Consider the following 20,647-nt stretch of genomic DNA (forward strand, 5'->3'; position numbering starts at 1 on the left):
ATTTTAAATTATTTATAATAAATGTTTCTTGCCACGTGACAGGGTGCAAACATACTTCTACGTTTCATCTTTATCTACACGCAATTTTTCAAAGAAGGAACATATTTTTGACAAAATAAGTAACACCATCAACGGCCGTCACACAACACAATACACAACCAAAAATTTGCAAACACGCAAAAAAGAAAAAAATTCATAGCGAAGAGAGGAGAAAATAACTTCAGATAATTAATTATGCAGCTCACAATTTAAGTGTCACGATAGTAGTGTGATTGCTTAAATGTTGGTATTGCATATTTTCTCATTTGAAAAATGTAAAATATGTATGTAAGCAATGTATTAAATGAGAGGAGCCGCTTATCCCCATAAGGATTGCAGGAATGCTGGAGCTTATCCCAGCTATCTTGGGGCAGGAGGCTGGGTGGTACAACGTTAAGCGATTTCCATCCATCCATCCATCCATCCAATCAATTTCTACCGCTTTTCCGGGTCGGGTCGTGGGGGAATCAGCTTCAGCAGGGATACCCAGACTTCCCTTTCCCCAGCCACTTCTTCCAGATCTTCCGGAGAGATCCCAAGCGTTTCCAAGCCAGCCAGGAGACCTGGTCTCTCCAACGTGTCCTGGGTCGTCCCCGCGGTCTCTTTGCAGTCGGACATGCTTGGAACACCTCACCAGGGAGGCGTCCAGGAGGATCAGGTGCCCCAGCCACCTCATCTTGCTCCTCTGCGGAGTAGCAAGGGCCCGACACTGAGCCCCTCCCTGATAACCGAGCTTCTCACCCTATCTGGAAGGGACACCCTGCGGAGGAAACTCATTTCGGCCGCTTGTATCCGGGATCTTGTACTTTCGGTCACAACCCACAGCTCGTGCCCGTAGGTGAGGTTAGGAACATAGATCGACTGGTAAATTGAGAGCTTCGCCTTTTGACTTAGCCCCTTCTTTACCACCGGGAGGGGGCGATAAGTACACCCACGCCTGCTCGGCCTTTCTCACCGTGGGCAACACCAGAGTGGAACACAGTCCAACCCCTCTCAAGAGGAGTAGTGCCATTTCCAGCAGTCTCAGACATCCAGCCGCTTATCCTCATGAGGATTGCGGGGAGTGCTGGAGCCTATCCCAGCTGTACACCCTGAACTGGTCGCCAGCCAATCGCAGGGTACATCGAGACAAATAGTCACACTCACACCTATGACCAAGTTAGAGTCTCCCAATCTCAGACATATGATCATAAATACTGAAAATGAATTAATACTGCAATAGAAAAATCTAACGTTAAAACCACAAACATCTCATTTAAATACAATATCTACATTTTACTGAAAAGCCATAAAAACTATATTTTTCTGGAAAGGAACTTTAGAATTGCATTTTGTGTCCGTTGTTATTTTGGCAGCATTCTGCATTTGTCATTCTGGAGTCTTGCGTGCTCTTGCAGGAGAATTTTGCCCCCGTGGCATCCCTGTGGACGAAAAGGCTTGCATTTATTTATCATGTCGACCTCATGTGTGTCAAGTAAAGCCCGTGTTAGACGACGATATTCACGAGCCATCACGGCTAACGGCGTCACACCGGATTACATTTGCGATGACGCTACGTCTTAGCTACGTTTCGTGTATGGAAAGCGAACGTCACGGTGTACTCGGAAGCGATATTATTAGTGACGCTACATGAACGGCGCAGCTTCTGAATGTGACTAATAATTCTTTCTAATCATTCATAAAATGCAGTAGATTGTGGTGAAGTGCGTTTGCTGCGAATTTGTCGCCGTAGTCCGACGGTAGATTAGCGATACGCTAGCTCGTCGTAATGCAGTCGTAATTCAACCAACAAATCAAAAGATTCGTTAGTATGAACATGAATAATGACGCTCATGTACCTTTCTAAACTTCCTTGTGCATTCCGCTATCTTGTCAGAAAGGTTCTTCACATTTTAGCGGGTGCAGGCTTTCAAGTGCGCTCCCCGACCGCACTTTGTTTGAAGGGCTACGCGGTGATTTTTCCTCTTTGGCCTTCTCCTGGGAACTCTTTTGTCTCATCGCACACACACGAAATGAGCGCGTAATTAGATCAGTAAGCAACGGCCAGTGCGGTCTGGTTTCACGGGGCTTCCTGAGATGCGTATTGCGAACATTTAGCACAAGCGCGAGCGGCACTAATGCGGTTTTGTGCGATGACGACGACGCGGGAGGAAGGCGGGTCGGGGTCGTCGTCGTCGTACTGGCCACTCTCGTTCACGCTCACTTGAAGCCACACAGGGATGGAAATAAACACACAGGTAGTCTCAACTCTTCAACGTCTTCAACGGAGCAGTGGGATGTAAATCGAATTTCTTTCATTCTGCCTTGGTGTCTTGTGGTTCATCAGAACTGAAATAAAATTTTGCGACAAAAACACACATGGGGGTGTTGGGGGACATTGGATTGACTGAATTTAATTCTTGGCCACCCCTGGCTCTCCTTCTCCCTCTGCTTGAGTCTATGTCACAGGGAAGGGTTGTTCAAGGGCATTGGACAATATTTTGTTTTACCAACCATCCTTCGACCAATATACTCCCTCTCCCGCCTCTGGACGTGTCCAAACCATCGAAGGCTGCTCTCTCGAACGTTGTCTCCAAAACATCCAACTTTGGCTGTCCCTCTAATGAGCTCGTTCATAATCGTATCCAACCTGCTGACTCTGAACGAGAACCTCAACATCTTCATTTCTGCTTCCTGTTGTCGCTTCAGTGCCACCGTCTCTAACCCGTGCATCATGGCCGGCCTCACCACTGTTTTGTAAACTTTGCCCTTCATCCTAGCGGAGACTTTTCTGTCACATAGAACACCAGACACCTTCCGCCAACTGTTCCACCCCGCTTGGACCCGTTCCTTCACTTCCTTACCACACTCACCATTGCTCTGTATTGTTGACCCCAAGTACTTGAAGTCGTCCACCCTCGCCATCTCTTCTCCCTGAAGCTTCACTCTTCCCCCTCTGACCCTGCAGATCACAATATCATCTGCGAAAATCATGGTCCAAGGGGATTCCAGTCTAACCTCATCTGTCAGCCTATCCATTACCGCAGCAAACAGGAAGGGGCTCAGAGGTGATACCTGATGCAGTATTTTGTTTTAACATTAGATTGAATTTATTTTTAAGCAAGTCGAGTTCCAACTGAACTTAAAGCGAGTCGAGTCAAGCGATTACCTGGTTTGGCAAGTCGAGACAAACAATCTTGCTTCAGTCTCAATGTATATTGGAGTGGTTATGTAGATCGTCGTTGTTATTGTGTCTTTAATGCGCGAGTTGCAAACCTTACATGTTGCCATCCTCTTTTTGCTGACTTACTAAATGTAAGTAAATTTAATGTAAATATAGTTCTGAATCCACATTTTACAATCTTTGCAGTTCCTTCGATTGTTGTTCGTGTAGGTGTCTACGTCACACTGGTAAGTGCGCAATAATGCAGACTGTGTTGCCAGGCTGGTGCAAAAGACCCCCACCACAATGTGTATTTCTTTTAAAAAAAAAAAAAAATGTCAGAAATTAAAAGGCATGTTTTTTATTTTATTTTAAACGAGATCAAATTTCCTGGCTACAAAGTCGAAAGTCAAGTCTTAAGTATTTGCCAAGCATTTCGCAGGTCATAAAACTGCCAACTCGAGATTTGAGTCAAGTCATTTGACTCAATTTGAATACTAAATAAATTGAACACGGCAGCATGGTTGATCAGCTGGGAAAGCGTTGGCCTCACAGTTCTGAGGCCCTGGGTTCGATCCCAGCCCCACCTGTGTGGGGTTTGCATGTTTCTCCCCCTCAAGTCACTTTTATTATCTGATTCTAAGAATATTGAATATTGACATCGTATTGTAGAACAATAAATATATTTTAGAGTTTGCATGTTCTCCCCGTGCCTGCGTGGGTTTTCTCCGGGCACTCCGGTTTCCTCCCACATCCCAAAAACGTGCAACACTAATTGGACGCTCTAAATTGTTCCTAGGTGTGATTGGAAGCGCGACGGTTTGTCTCGATGTGCCCTGTGATTGGCTGGCAACCAGTTCAGGGTTTACACCTGGGATAGGCTCCGGCACTCCCCGCGACCTTTGTGAGGATGAGCGGCAAAAAAGATGGATGGATGGATGGAATGTTCTGCCAAAATAGTGCAAACAATCAAGAGTGCATCCGAACACGTCATGATCTACACTGTGAACCTACTGTAGCTTTGTTTTGAGTTTAGCGCTAATTTGCAGCGCAGGAAGGAAAAGTAACTCCGTCCGAGGTTTTTCTTCAGAAAGCCACTTTCATTCTCATCGTTTGACCGCTATGGAAAGAAAGTTGTAATATCGTTGCAGCCGGGGGGAGGCGGCGTGGCGTGGATGGTGAGTTGTAAGCACGTCAACCCTAGGTAGTGACGGAAAGTGATGAGTTGTTTTCTTCATCAGTAGCTGCTGCTGCTCCTCTTTTTATTTTTAGATGGGTTGAGGAAATGATGGAGGGATGAGGGCAAGGAAAGAAGAGAGCAAATGAAGTTACCTCTTTTTTTTCCTCATTTTGCACAGCAGATGCACAAGTCTGAGTGTAACAAAAAAAAACTTAGTTTGGCATTGAGATGCATTTCACATATTTGAGGATGAATAATACTGTTATTACTAAGGTAATAAACAGTTACCTTTACCTTCTAATACATCACCTCCAAACAACTCCAAACCTTTCAGAGGTTTTCGTGTATATGTGTGTGTCTTTGCCACTTGCACTCGGGATTTTGAAGGCCTTGGGCAGATTGTGTTTACATGGCAACACGTAGAAACTGAAGCGTTATAGGGGGAAAAAATAAATCAATAAAAAGAAATTGACGTATACTGTACACGACTGGAAGTTGGGCGACCTACGACCCAAGCTATGAAATCATGACAAATACTGTTGGAATTTATTTTGTGATATTTATTATACAGTGAAGGAAATAAGTATTTGAACATCCTGCTATATTGCAAGTTCTCCCACTTAGAAATCATGGAGGGGTCTGGAATTTTCATCGTAGGTGCATGTCCACTGTGAGAGAGATAATCTGAAAAGAAAAATCCAGAAATCACAATGCACAATTTCTTTTTAACGATTTATTTGTGTGATACAGCTGCAAATAAGTATTTGAACACCTGTCTGTCAGCTAGAATTATGACCCTCAAAGACCTGTTATTTGTCCGTTAAAAGTCCACCTCCACTCCATGTATTATCCTGAATCAGATGCACCTGTGTAAAGACACCTGTCCACCCCATACAATCAGTAAGACTCAGACTTGTAACATGGCCAAGACCAAAGAGCAGTCCAAAGACACCCGAGACGAAATTGTACAACTCCACACAGCTAGAAAGGGCTATGGGGAAATTGCCAAGCAGCTTGGTGAAAAAAAAAAAGGTCCACTGTGGAGTGGAGCCCCATGGCAGAAATCACCTTGTGGGGTCTCAATGATCCTTAGAAACCTGAGGAATCTGCCCAGGACTAGACGACAGGACTTTGTCAATGACCTGAAAAGAGCTGGGACCACCGTTTCCAAGGTGACTGTTGGTAATACACTAAGACGTCATGGTTTGAAAGAGGAGTCATGGGAGAAAGTTTTGTGGTCAGATGAGACCCAAATGGAACTTTTTGGTCATAATTCCACTAACCGTGTTAGGAGGAAGACGAGTGATGAGTTCCATCCCAAGAACACCATCCCTACTGTGAAGCATGGGGTGGTAGCGTCATGCTTTGGGGGTGTTTTTCTGCACATGGGACAGGAGGAATGCATTGTAAATCAGACCATTGACGATGGGTCGTGGCTGGCTGGGTCTTTCAACATGATCATGACCCGAAGCACACAGCCAGGAAAAACAAGGAGTGGTTCCGTAAGAAGCATATCAAGGTTCTGGCGTGGCCTAGCCAGTCTCCAGACCTAAACCCAGTAGAAAATCTTTGGAGGGAGCTGAAACTCCGTGTTTCTCGGCGACATCCCAGAAACCTGTCTGATCCCTCCTGCAGTGTGCGCGAACCTGGTGGAGAACTACAGGAAACGTTTGACCTCTGTAGTTGCAAACGAAGGCTACTGTACCAAATATTAACAATGGTTTTCTCAGGTCTTCCAATATTATTTGCAACTGTACCACACAAATAAATCCTTTAAAAAATCGTACATTGTGATTTCTGGATTTTTCTTTTTAGTTTCTCTCTGTGGACATGCACCTATGATGAAAATTTCAGACCCCTCCATGATTTCTAAGCGGGAGAACCTGCAATATAGCAGGGTGTTCAAATACTTATTTTCTTCACTGTAACGACCCATCTAGGTACGTGTGTTCTGACGATGTAGCGCACACTACCTGCAGCTCGGTTGTCGTGCACGACCTGCTATCACAGGAAACCCTCAACAAGTCTGGCAGGTGTGGGCGTAGTATTAGAGTGACCAACTGAGCCCCCGAACGGCTACCGGTAGTTTATGGTCCATCGATGACTCACTTTGATCTTTGTCCTCATGTCTCTTAGCAACTAGATATTTTCAATCCCCGGGGTTTCAGCGTATCGCAGGTCTTCCTGTCGCTGGACCGTCCGCGATCACTCGCAATGGGGCAGATGCGTTGGGGCGGCGGGGGGTTGGGTTGGGGTGGGGTGACAGGGCAGAGGGAGGTTCATGTAGCGGCAGCGGAGAGCAGAGAAACAGATGAGCAGAGAGGGCAAGGAAATGTTGGTGGGCTGCACCAGTGAAATGTCACTTGCTCTCGATCGAGCTTCCTGTGCCATTTGAACTGCAGTTTAGGACAGAGATCACTGCAAGGAGGCGGGGGGGCTGCTTCGGCAAGAATTCTCGTGCCTAAGACCCAACACAAAAGATGCAGAGGAGGCATTCATCGGGTATGATGGGATGCCACCCGGACAATTCGCATCCTGCCAAGCAGGTACAGCGTTTGTTGACTTTGAAGACTTTACGGACGGCGCGTGCATGTACCTGTTCCCGGCGTTCGCGCGTGCTGAAAATCAGAAAGCCGTTTAAATTAGTAATGGGGACGCGGGACAACTTGAAGCCATGTCTAAATTTAAGCTCGATACGGCTCGGTTTTTAGGTCAATTATGCGTGGGAGCGTTTGCTTGTCCGTAAGCAGGAGAGTGAAACGGCTGTTGAGAGATTTCGTGTCAATATTATTCTTTCACGGCCGTAAGATCGGCTGTGTTTAGTTTGATCTTATTTCGGAGGAAACACGAAATTCTCCCTGCACGGCTTCACGTTTGTGATTTCTTGCTGGAACGCGATGGCTTTGAATTCCCCCCTCAGGAGGTTATTAAAGTCTTGTTTTAAAACACATTTGTTCTACAACTATCTTATTTGTAAAACGACCCGGGAAACTCACTCAACGCCCGGTTTGTCCTCACTCCAAAACTGACGCATCTTTTGTGTACACTTTTTCGACCTCTGCAATCCTGCAATGGTGCGTAACTCTTGTTGGCTTTTTTTTTTTTGATCCAGAAGATGAAAATGGCTTTTGGGGGGGGTTGTTAACTTTCTCTGCCGTGCTATGCATTTTGAAAGACAGAAGGAATGACGGCATTATGTGATGAATTGATATTTCTTCGGGTACACCTGCACATTTTGCGGCATACACAGTGCGGATGCCGTGACCCAAATCCCTTGAAATGACTTCAATCCAAAACTAAACTGTGCATTATTATTTTGGGAATAATTTACATATATTTATATTGTACAGATTTACTTTAAATTGTGACCATTTTTAAAAACGACTATGATAGAATGTGCAGTCGGTGTCGATAATATTGCGGAGGAGCTCAGCTGGCCTTCTCGAGTGAGCCGTTCCCGTTTTCACTTGACTGATCACAGCCTGCCTTTGGACTCGGCTCCACTTCCTCTCTTTCATTCTCCCTTTTCTCTTCGCTTTATCTCTCCGCTCTCACCATCTGCCTTTATGCCCGATATGCCTACATATCTTCTTACTGTCTCGGGAGAAGACCGGGGGTTAGCTGGGATAGGGGTGGGGGGGGGGTCTGGGTAGAGTGGGAAAACTCAAATAGTTGGAAATGGCTGACTTGGGAGGAGGAGGAGGAGGAAGAGAACCAAGAGGGATTTGACATTGCCGTGGATTTCGAGGCGGAGTGAGCAGGAGAGGTTTGTTTGATGTGATGAAGTTCCCATCCGTGTGCCGAGATACAGAACGTCACGCGGAACCTTCCACGATAAACAATCAGTGACGTTGACCGACCGGTTGACTTGAAAGTTCCAGTTTCAAAGCATTTCTTTTCATGCATGTATCCATTTTCTATTTGCACTTGACCCCGTTAGAGTTGCGAATGAGTCGGAGCCCGATCTCAGCAGGCTTAAGGTGAGGAGCAAAGTACACCCTGGGCTGGTCACCGGAATTTTGAGGTTCGGGGGTTTGAGATACGTTTCCCCCCATTGGTTGGTGACTAGATCGTCTGTGAACCTGTTAAAAATGGATGGATGGATGGATGGATGGATGGATGGATGGATGGATGGATGGATGGATGGATGGATGGATGGACAGTTGGTTGGATGGATGGATGGGTGGGTGGAATCAATGGATGGATCGATGGGTGGGCGGATGATGGACAGTTGGATGGATGGAGGATGGATGGATGGATGGATGGATGGATGATGGATGGATGGATGGATGGATGGATGGATGGATGGATGGTGGGTGGAATCAATGGATGGATCGATGGTGGGCGGATGATGGACAGTGGATGGATGGATGGATGGATGGATGGATGGATGGATGGATGGATGGATGGATGATGGATGGATGGATGGATGGATGGAATCAATGGATGGATCGATGGGTGGGTGGATGATGAACAATTGGACAGTTGGATGGATGGATGGATGATGGACAGTTGGATGGATGAGTAGATGGATGGATGGATGGATGATGTACAGTTGGAGGGATGGATGGTGGATGGAAGGATGGATGTGTGGATGATGGACAGTTGAATGGATGGTGGATGGATGATGGACAATTGGATGGATGAATGGATGATGGAGAGTTGGATGGATGGATGGATGGATGGATGGATGGATGGATGGATGGATGGAAGGATGATGGACAGTTGAATGGATGGGTGGGTGGATGATGGAGCATTGGATGGATGGATGGATGGATGGTGGATGGATGGATAATGGACAGTTGGATGGGTGGATGGATGGATGGATGGATGGGTGATGGACAGTTGAATGGATGGATGGATGAATGAGTGTGTGGATGATGGATGGATGGATGGATGGATGGATGGATGGATGGATGGATGATGGACAGTTGGGTGGGTGGATGGACGGACGGATGGATGGATGGTGGCCAGTTGGATGGTTGGATGATGGACAGATGGATCATTTAAACTGTCGTGATACAGCAATCGTGACGACTGTTGCAATGGAAGAACATATTTTTGTGAAGCGACATTTATTGTCAATCATTAATTATTTGGCATTTTGCTTCAGTGCAATATGGAGACACCGACATCAGGTAGCGATACAGTTGCTGTGAGAAGCGAAAGTGTTATACAGCTCACAATCAATATTTTCTCCTGCACTAGAAGTCGCTGTGAAAGGAAAGTAACACGCGTTTTTAGTACAGTAAATTGCACAATTGTACGCGTTTTGTTGGACTTTTGAAGTGTATTTATCCGGGACACTTTGGTACGAAGTTCTACTGGATAACAAAGGGAAAATTATCACGTAGCTCTGGGTCAATGGCTGTAATTACATTTTTCTACAATTCCAGATTGTGCCCTATATTGTCAGTGAATTAATCATTAATATTTAATAACAATTCGGGACAAATATTGTATTTCAGAGTTGAAAACAAGCTGACAGGTAAAAAGCAAGGTTGGAGTTGAGACCATGTTAGTTATTTTCGAAGGAATAAAGCAGTTATGGAGCATGATTAGCATGACTGTCTCAAAGGCGAGAGGTTTTGGGTTTGAATCTCATCTGAGGCTTGCTTGGTTTGGATGTTCTCCCCTCTGTTTCTTCCCCGAGTCCAAAAACATGAAGATTAATTGAAAATGGAAAAATATTAAATATCCATAGACTGTACGAAGGCTACCCTGTGGTTTACTGGGGTTATTGTGCACAAGCAATATAATAAAATGTGTAAATAAAACAGAAATGGTGAGAATGTATGATGCGTAATGTCCTCTCATTTGTACACATGATGCCATTAAATATTTGAGGAGAAACTAATGGTAGCACTCTGGCTCAGCTGGAAAACGTTGGCCTCACAGAACCAACAGTGCGGGGCTGGACCCTAATGCAGGACTCCGAGACGAGGGCATGATGTTAGGCCTAGTTTTATTCAAAGCTGAGGTCGTGCACGGTGTAAGCAGTCCGAGAAGGCAGAGGCGCAACAACGCTAGGCTATCAGCAAATTCCAAAAACATGAAGCGAGGTCTGATGACGAGGAAGCAAACTTGGAAACATGAACTCAGATGGGACTAAACTACGGTAGCAGAGAATCGCTGTGATGATGATAGCTCACACTACACTTTCTCTCGGTGGTGGAGATTCCTGCTGGTAGTGAACGCAACCCACTAACTCAAGGCAATGAACTGGCAAAGACCAGTGACAAAACTCCAACTTAAATACTTAGTCTAATGGCCTCATGCAAAACAGCTGGGACCGTTGACAGGTGTCAGAGATGAGACCGCCCAAAGCGGTGGCCAGGCCACGCCCCTCTTGGCCGTGGTCCATTCTTGCTCATGACAGTCCAGGGTTCGATCCCGGCCCCACCTGTGTGAAGTTTGCATGTTTTTTCGCGTGCCTGCGTGGGATTCCTCCGGGTACTCCAATTTCCTCCCACATCCCAAAAACATGCAAGATTAATTGGGCACTCTAAATTGCCCCTAGGTGTGATTGTGAGTGCGGCTGTTTCTCTCTACCTGCCCTGCGATTGGCTGGCAACCAGTTCAGGGTGTACGCCGCCTCCTGCCTGTTGACAGCGGGGATAGGCTCCAGCACTCGCGTCGACACTCGTGAGGATAAGCGGCTAAGAAAATGGATGGATTTATGAATTACCCTTACATTTGTAATGTAGCAAGATGTACTGGAGCTGTGTCCTGAAACATGATTAGCATAGTGGATTTCAAGCCGTTTGCTGCTAAATTGGTCGTGATAGAATTCCAAAGAAATCAGAGTTGGCTCACGAATTATGCTAAGATATCCTCTTTTCCATGAACAATGTCCACTCGTTGAGACCTTATCTTGGCACCATTTTAAATTCTTCCGCAACTTAATCGCCTCGATTGACATGTTTTGCTCTGTCGTTCTGTGGCTTGTATTTCTTTTGAAATCCAGAGTCTGTCGCGACCAAGCCTGCCAATTTCGACAGTGGATTATTTCTCGGTTGTGAGTGAACTTTTCTCATGTACATGGAAAAGGCTTTCATATCCAACTTCAAGGAAGTGTACTGGTGCATCCCAGTGCATTTAAAAGCGGGTCGCCAACACTGCTGCGGTGGTGATCGTAGCCAACTTCATTTCTGTCCAATGAAAGTGGCTCCTCTCATTCCCTTTAAAAGGCAATCAGTGCCATGAAAAATCCCTCTTCTTATCCCTCTTCTCAAATTCTTGTATTTTTGCATAGTTCCTGCACTTTGTTGATTGTCATCAAAAAGAGAAATAAATATCATGAAATTGTAAGTATGCGGCACGGTGGGACAGTTGGTCAAGCGTTGGCCTCACAGTTCTGAGGACCCGGGTTTGATCCCGGTGCCACCTGTGTGGAGTTTGCATGTTCTCCCCGTGCCCACGTGGGTTTTCTCCGGGCACTCCGGTTTCCTCCCACATCCCAAAAACATGCAACATTAATTGGACACTCTAAATTGCCACTAGGTGTGATTGTGTTTTTGTCTCGATGTGCCCTGTGATTGGCCAGCAACCAGTGCAGGGTGTACCCAGCCTCCTGCAGGTTGACAGCTGGGATAGGCTCCAGCACTCCCTGCCACCCTTGTGAGGATAGGCAGCAAAGAAAATGGATGGATGGATGAAAATTCTAAGTACCCTGGTCCTTTGTGAAAAAGTAATTCACCACTTGTTAAATCATAAAGTAATTGTGGCAGATAAATTTTGGTTCATGTTCACTGTTCATAACCAAGTCTGATTACCTTTCAGACCTGTTCAATCCAGACATCACTTCAACGGAACCTGTCTTAAAAAATCAAGTGGAACAAAACGGCGAAAAAAGCTGCAACAAAAATGACACAATCCTAATCCTTAAAATATTCCTAAATCTTTTGCATTCCAGTGAACCATGAGGAGAGCCATTAACCTCAATTGGGAAAAATTATGGAACAGGGGTGAACCTTCTCAGGAGTGATGACCCCAATTACCGCTGCAAAGGAAAAACTCCCCATTGATTATGACTATGCATTAGTATTGAGGGGGGCACAGTGTATCATCTGGTAAACCAATGGCCTCACAGTCCTGAGAATCCGCGTTCAATCCCGGCCCCGCCTGTGTGGAGTTTGCATGTTCTCCCCGTGCTTGCGTGGCTTTCCTCTGGGCAATCCGGTTTCCTCCCACATCCCAGAAACATTCAACATTAATTGGACACTCTAAATTGCTCCTAGGTATGATTGTGAGTGTGACTGTTTGCCTTTATGAGCCCTGTGATTGACTGGCGACCAGTTTAGGGTGTACCCGGCCTCCTGCCCGTTGACAGCCGGGACAGTCTCCGCCACTCCCCGCCACCCTCGTGAGGCTAAGCGACAAAGAAAATGGATGGATGGGTTATTATCGACTACTATAACAAATAAACTTGCCTTGCCTTGCATTTATACATTAGCGCTAGTCAAAATATTACGTTATACGTTACAAAAAAGTGCTCTCAATTGCAACGTGGAAAACGAAACAGAAGTGAATCCCCCCACAAAAACAGAAGTGAACCCCCCCCCCCCACCACCACCACATGCGCGCACACACACACACACACACACACACACACACACACATGAAAGCTTCCCCTGTCAGCTCAGAGAGTCCATTACTGCCAGGTAATGGGTGAATGTCACAATAGCAGGATGTCATAAAGCTCTGGAGTGGCCTAATGGGTTTTGTTCAGGTTGAGGTGACACGTGCACACGCCCACGCGCACTTGTGCTGTCACGCGCTCTTCCAGGAAACAATCTCCCAATATGCTCGATGGCGTTTACTCATCGGCAAACATGTTTGGAGAATTAACGCGGGCGGCGCTCGAAAGTGGGATACGAGAATCCCCGGCCACAGAGTGGCTATCGTTGCTAGTGTTACATTTTTTTTATGAAAAAGAAGTTATCAAAGGTATCAATGCACTTTAATTGATAACACAGTTTGTTGTGTTCTACCTTTTGCGTCGCAGAGTTGAAATGTAAATCGTGTCCGTGACAATGTGTGAAATCATTACTGTGACTAATTAAGTCAAACTAGCTTGGACACAACTGGTGCGATGATGTCACCGGTATAATCCAGCCAGGTTAGCCGATTGTAAATGTGTCAGCGGAGTTCTTTTCTATTGCTAGCTTGTACGTTATTGGTGTTAAAATGTTGCGTTGCATTTAAAGGGGAAATCCAGTGCTTGCATTAACACTGTGTCCAATGCGTCATGGCTCGGATTTATCCTCATCTGATGAAGAAATAGCAGTATCGGTTGACCGGGAAGACGGAGGAATACTTCCAGACAGATTTGAACCTCTGGCTGTAATTAATGTTGAATATTCGGATGGTTCTTCGGATGGGAATGACGCGGAGTCTGACTACTCGGAGGCCTACGCGCGACATAAGTGCGTAAACAAAGGCCCACGGGAGCTAAGGGCCGGCAGCCGCCGATGGTTTTTCGGACAGGAATGACGCAGAGTCTGACGAGCGAGCTGTGAGCCAAGGTTCCAGGCGGCAGAGGCCGTTAGCCCCGGACGCCGAAGCTAGGCTAAAGCGAAGGCGGGCCACGAGCTCCGGCGGCAGGCCGCGAGCCGAGCTTCAACGTCCAGGGAGGCCTTTAGCCTAGCTTCGGTTCCAGGCGGCAGTGGCCGTTAGCCCCAGATGCTGAAGCTAGGCTAAAGGCCTCCGCCACCACCGAAGCTTAGCTAAAGGCCTCCACTACCTGAAAGCTCGGCTCGCGGCCGCCGCCGGAGCTCACTCGTCAGACTCCGCGTCATTCCCGTCCAAAGAACCATCCACGACTGCCGGGGGCCTTTGTTTATGCATTTAAATCGCGTGTAGGCTTCCAACTTGTCAGACTCCGCGTTATTCTGCCCGAAGAACCACCCGAATAATCGAGATTAATTACAGCCACAGGTTCCAATCTGTATGGAAGTATTCCTCCGTCTTCCCGATCAACCGATACTGCTATTTCTTCATCAGATGAGGATAGATCCGAGAGATTAGCGCTGGGCATAAATGGTGTCCCATGTAATCCAGCGTTTGGAACAGCACAGTACACGTCACATACGCCCCCGTACATCATGTGAATCGCGAAAATGGCAGCGCCCCAGAAAATTCGTAAATGTCGACAAAAATCTTCTCAAAATTTAGCATCACATTGTCAAAATAAGGTACATATTACATGACCTATTGGATGCACTGTTCATGCAAGGCACTGGATTTCTTTTTTTTCCTCAAGATGAGCACAAACTACGATCTCTGCTGTAAGAAGTGTTCCTTTTGAATTTAATTTCACGGTGACAAACCCGCTGACTGTCAAGAACAAGAACAAAGAGACATTTTTGACATTAGTAGACTGGGAATGCTAATTCTAGAAACAATGCCAACAGTAAACAGATGCAGTACAACTCCCTCTGTCATCTGATTTCAGCCGTTCACCTACTTTGCAAGAGGGGGAGTGAGGGAAGAGTGCCTCGGAGATTGGAAAATCCACTCGTCTGAAATTGCCAGAAGTTATTCAGATGGTCCAATGACCGGTCGGGAGCTGCCAATTGTTGCGTGCTAGCCCCTGTGCACTGCGGGGCCGTAAAGTTAAAAAGTTGGTCACAGATAGTTAAAGCGAAGTTGCCTCGGGGTGAGGCAGATGGGGGAGCCAAGACTTATAAAAGCGTCACGTGTGCTTGTTTCCTTCGTGTTGCCTCGGCGGTGGAGGGAAGAGGGACAAAACATCTGGTCTGGCTTGAATAGCTTTGTTTTAGCATTTTTGAGAACCATTTCATTTAAGCAATGTCTTTATTCCTTGCTATTATGTATTCTTACACTTTTACTCATTGGTTACTTGTGCATATGACATAAATGTCATTGGAAGCTTTCATTTCCAATTCCCCAAATAAATTATCTGTGAACTGGAGTGTCGATTAGCATACCGAATAAAATGAAAAACAGCTAGCATGAGTTTGTGAGGTAGGTAAATTGGGCAAATGTTCCTGCTTGGTCCACATCCTAGTTGGCAAAAATCACAGACGAGTAGCAGAGGTACTTCCTCTGTATACATAATAAAGTGGTACCTTGACTTATGAGTTGAATTTGTTCCGTGGCGAAGCTCATAAGTCAATTTCCCCCATTGAAATGAATTGAAATACCATTAATCTGTAAACCCCACGAGCTAAAACATATTTTGCAAGCGAAAAAATTCAAAGTACACTATCTTGTAAAATACAGTGGTGCCTTGAGATATGCTTCAGCATATAACAGGTGAACAAAAAGGGTCCAAGAATTGACCCTTGAGGGACCCCAAGTGCTGTTGGCATCCATCCATCCATCCATCCATCCATCCATCCATCCATACATACATTTTCTTAGCCACTTATCCTTACAAGGGTCGCAGGGAGCGCTGGACCCTTTCCCAGCTGTCAGTCGGCAGGAGGTGGGGTACACCCTGAACTGGTTGCCACCCAATCAGAGGGCACATCGAGACAAACAGCCGCACTCACAATCAAACCTAGGGGCAATTTTAAAGTGTCCAATTAATGTTGCATGTGTTTGGGATGTGGGAGGAAACCGGAGTGACCGGAGGAAACCCACAAAGGCACAGGGAGAACATGCAAATTCCACAACAGCGGGGCCCGGATTGAACCCGGGTCCTCAGAACTGAAATGAACGGACACACCATTAACCTGTATCACCCCACTAGCTAAAAAATTCTTTGTAAGTGGAAAAATTCCAACTAATATTGTAAAATACAGTGGCGCCTTGAGATATGCTTGAAGCATATAACAGCTGAACAAAAAGGGTCCAAGAATTGACCCTTGAGGGACACCAAATGAACTAAGATATGTTGATTGGCACATTTTTTTTTCTCATTAACAGAGGAATCCATTCCCAAAACCACACATGATTGACCTTTGACACTGACAAGTGTTTGGGGCTTATCTAGTGAATATTTTGAATCGCTGATAGCTAAAATTAGATTAGCGAAGGTGGCACAGCAGTGGCGGTCGTTCTTGAGCGTTCGGCTATTGCTCCAAAAGTGTGATGGCGAGCAATCTTGTTTTGATTGTCATTGTTCATTTTTTCTTTTCATTTTTTTTTTCTATTGCATTTCAAAACAATGACACAATTGACTTCCATGAAACTGAGTACGTGCGCGACGGGTGGGAATCCATTAAATGTTAGATCTAATCAGGTCAAAAGACTCGTTATTTCCACAACGGAATTATTCTGTCCCCGATTTAAAAATGACTCATCATCGTCTGAGTTCCAGGTGCGAAGATTTTGTTTTGTTTTCTGTTGAGTTATATTTGGTTTTACTAACATGTTTTCAAGTTGCACCGAGTGTTAGCCGGTTATTAACAATATATGGATATCTGACGGGCGGCATGGTGGGGTAACTGGTTGGAGCGTGAGGCTCACAGTTCTGAGGACCCGGGTTCAATCCCGGACCTGCCTGCGTGGAGTTTGCATGTTCTCCCCGTGCCTGGGTGGGTTTTCTCCGGGCACTCCGGTTTCCTCCCACATCCCCAACATTAATAAGTAAGTTTCTTTCGGGTTGTCCCATTTGGATCTCAGATAAACGCTCATATTTGTTTGGTACAGTTTTTACGCCGGATGCCCTTCCTGACGCAACCCCTCTCGGGGAGTGGAGGCCCCAGTGGGATACGAACTCACGACCCCTGGTTTACCAAACCAATGCTCTAAACACTGATCTTAATTGGACACTCTAAATTGCCCCTTGGTGTGATTGTGAGTGTGGCGGTTTGTCTCTACGTGCACTGCGATTGGCTGGCAACCAGTTCAGGGCGGACCCCACCTCCTGCCCGTTGACAGGTGGGATAGGCTCCAGCACTCCCCGCCACACTCGTGAGGATAAGTGGCAAAGAAAATGGATGGATGGATGGATGGATGGAATAGCCCCTAGGTGTGATTGTGAGGGCGACTGTTGTCTGCCTCCATGTGCCCTGTAATTGGCTGGCAACTAGTTCAGGGTGTACCTCGCTTTCTGCCCGTTGACAGCAAGGATAGGCTGTAGCGCTCCCCGCGACCCTTGTGGGGATTAGCGGCAAAGAAAACGGATGGATGGAATTGCCCCTATGTGTGATTTTGAGGGCGACTGTTGTCTGCCTCCATGTGCCCTGCAATTGACTGGCAACTAGTTCAGGGCGTACCCCGCCTCCTGCCCGTTGATAGCTAGGATAGGCTCTCGCACTCCCCGCAACCCTCATGAGGATAAGTGGCAATGAAAATGGATGGATTGATCGAAATGCCCGTAGGTGTGATTGTGAGTGTGACTGTGGTCTCCCTCCATGTGCCCTGCGATTGGCTGGCACCAGTTCAGGGTGTTGCCCTCCTCCTGCACGTTGACAGCTGGGATAGGCTGCAGCACTCCCCGCGACCCTCGTGGGGATAAGCGGCAAAGAAAATGGATGGATGGAATAGCCTCTAGGTGGGATTGTGAGTGCGACTGTTGTCTGCCTCCATGTGCCCTGGGATTGGCTGGTAAGCAGTTCAGGGCTTACTCTGCCTCCTGCCTGTTGACAACTAGGATAGGCTCCATCACTCCCCTGACACTCATGGGGATAAGCGGCAAAGAAAATGGATGGAATTGCCCCTACGTGTGATTGTGAGTGCAGCTGTTTTTCTCGATGTGCCCTGCTATTGGCTGGCAACCAGTTCAGAGTGTACCCCGCCTCCTGGCCGTTGACAGCTAAGATAGGCTCCAGCAGTCCCGTGACACCACGTGAGGATAAGCGTCTCGGAAAACGAATGAATAGACTTGACATTCAAACGTGGACCAAACAGAACATTGTCAACTTGCCCTTCTTCAGTCTGCCTGGATGCCGACGGAAATACACTCAAAAGTGAAGCCATCGCTGTACACTTGAACCCGATTTTACCGTCAGTGATCGGTTCGCTCGCTTTAGGCTTTTCTGTAGTCTCGATCCAGAATCCACGTTTGCATGATAGATGTGACAGTTCTTCATTTTTCAAAGATATCTCCTCCATCAGGGTGTCGTGACATCTACGCGACTGACCGACTTCGTTTGCGTTCTGTTTTCAAAGTCATCGGGCACCAGCGTGGTGTTGGACATCGCGGTGATGGGGGAGGCCCACGGACTGATATCGGACTTGCTGGCCGACCCCTCGCTGCCCCCCAACACCTGCAGCTCCCTGAAGGCCGTCAGCAGCCTCCTCAGCACCCAGATCATCCTCCAGCCTCTCCACCGGCCCCACGCGCCGCCGGTCGCTCACGCTTGCTCCGACTCGGAGGACGGGACCGACAAAGTGGAAAGACTCGCCATTCCGAAGGTGAGTGTTTTTCCCCCGGTCTTCCTCGCCCTACTCAACTTATGAACGTGGAAACAAAACGTAATTAGCAGTTGTCTTTATTAATACTCACGAAAGTAAATTAATCTTTATGGCAGTGAACTCGAGATGACTTGAATCGTATCTGTAAAGCTTTTGCCTCTTATTATCCACATAAACCCGACAGAATCTGGACTTGAGACCTGGTAAGTGTTCAGACTTCTAAAAATCGATACAATTTCGCATACGTCGGCTATATGTATTTTTATATTTAAAAAAAACGTGCTTTCCCCCACTGACTTTCTGGTACAAATTGTTCTTGTGGTCGGTCAGTTAATATTACCAATATTATTTCCGTTATTATTTTTGCTGAATGCCAGAATAATGACAGAAGCAGTTTTTTAGACAACTATATTTAATAGACGGGCGGCACGGTGATTCAGATGGTTAAGCGTTGGCCTCACAGGTCTGAGGACCCGGGTTCGATCCCGGCCCCACCTGTGTGGAGTTTGCATGCCCTCCCAGTGCCTGCGTGGGTTTCCTCCGGGCACTCAAATTTCTGCCCACATCCCAAAACAATGCAACATTAACTGGACACTAAATTGCCCCGAGGTGTGATTGTGACTGTTTGTCTCTCTGTGCCCTCCAATTGGCTGACAACCAGTTCAGGGTGTACCCCGCCTCCAGCCCGTTGACAGCTGGGATAGGCTCCAGCACTCCCCGTGACCCTCGTGAGGATAAGCAGCAAAGAAGATGGATGGATTCACAATCATCATCATACAAACATGCGTATGCTACAAGGCAACAATAGCCTACCAGGAAAGAGGCTTTAAACACTTTATGGGTGCACACAAACATGGAGCGCAATGAGATCTTGCTTGGTTTTTGGCTCACTGAGAATTTTCTGGATGTGGTTTCTCACTTAGCACCGGGGAAAAGTTCCAAATTAATCTCACGACTCCGCTTGTTGACTAAGTGTTGAATAAAAGTGCTTTGAGGGGAGAGCTTTGTTAGGATCCTTTTGCTATAAAGCCAATATCAGCCTTATTAATGGGGTAATATTGTTATTCTCAGCCAAAGTCAGCAGGGTTTGGCTCCAGCTCAGTCGGGAGCTTGCTCGAAAAATCCTTATCAAAAAATGGATAAATGGATGGATTTACTGAGACAGTTCTTGTCTTCCATACACAATTTTAGAACTTTTAATAGTGTTGAGGTCTAAGACAACAAGTTCTGGGATACCAGGCAACCTGTGTACAAATTTACATTTTCAAATATCATATTTTCCGCACTATAAGGCACACTTAAAAGCTTTTAATGTTCTCAAAAGCCGACGGAGCGCTTTATAATGAGGTGCGCCTTATATATAGATCAATATTGAGCTTTTAGTGGAACTCCATCTAATGGTTGCATAATGTACCCCCAGCCTCTACTGTAGCGTCTGTTCTGTGCGCCTTATAATCCGGTGCGCCTTATATATGAAAAACAGTATTAAAATGGGCCATTTATTGAAGGTGTGCCTTATAATGCGGTGCGCCTTATAGTGTGGAAAATACGGTAATTCAAGTAACAATTTATTATTTGTGTTGATCTTGATCTTGTTGCACTTCCAGGACAGAAACATAAATATTGTTGAATGTGCGTCGCTACAGTATGTTGCATTTGCATTCTTCTTTTCCTTTCGGCTTGTCCCGTTTGGGGTCACCACAGCCATCTAAAACGATGTCGTGCATCTTCCTCTCGAACCCCAAAATGCCCTCGTGTCTTCCCTCACAACATCCAGCAACCTTCTCTTTGGTCTTTTGCCTGGCAGCTCCATCCTCAGAACCTTTCCTCGCTCTCTCTGGCCTCTGAACATGTCCAAACCATCGAAGTCTGCTCTCTCGAATCTTGTCTCCAAAACATCCAGCTTTGGCTGTCCCTCGAATGAGCTCATTTCTCATCCTATCCAACCTGCTCAA

General features: G+C 46.3%; 1 protein-coding gene across 2 annotated transcripts in view; it reads left to right on the forward strand.

Annotated features, from left to right (window-relative positions):
* Positions 1-20,647, forward strand: part of pde3a (phosphodiesterase 3A, cGMP-inhibited) — a 57,723-nt gene that overhangs the window by 15,675 nt on the left and 21,401 nt on the right. For both annotated transcript variants that reach the window (XM_061828407.1, XM_061828408.1), the window contains exon 2: positions 18,447-18,692. In XM_061828407.1, the coding sequence (XP_061684391.1) occupies positions 18,447-18,692 (246 nt within the window). The remainder of the gene's footprint in view (positions 1-18,446; positions 18,693-20,647) is intronic.

Source organism: Syngnathoides biaculeatus, chromosome 8 (assembly GCF_019802595.1).
Source record: "Syngnathoides biaculeatus isolate LvHL_M chromosome 8, ASM1980259v1, whole genome shotgun sequence".
Lineage (NCBI taxonomy): Eukaryota > Metazoa > Chordata > Actinopteri > Syngnathiformes > Syngnathidae > Syngnathoides > Syngnathoides biaculeatus.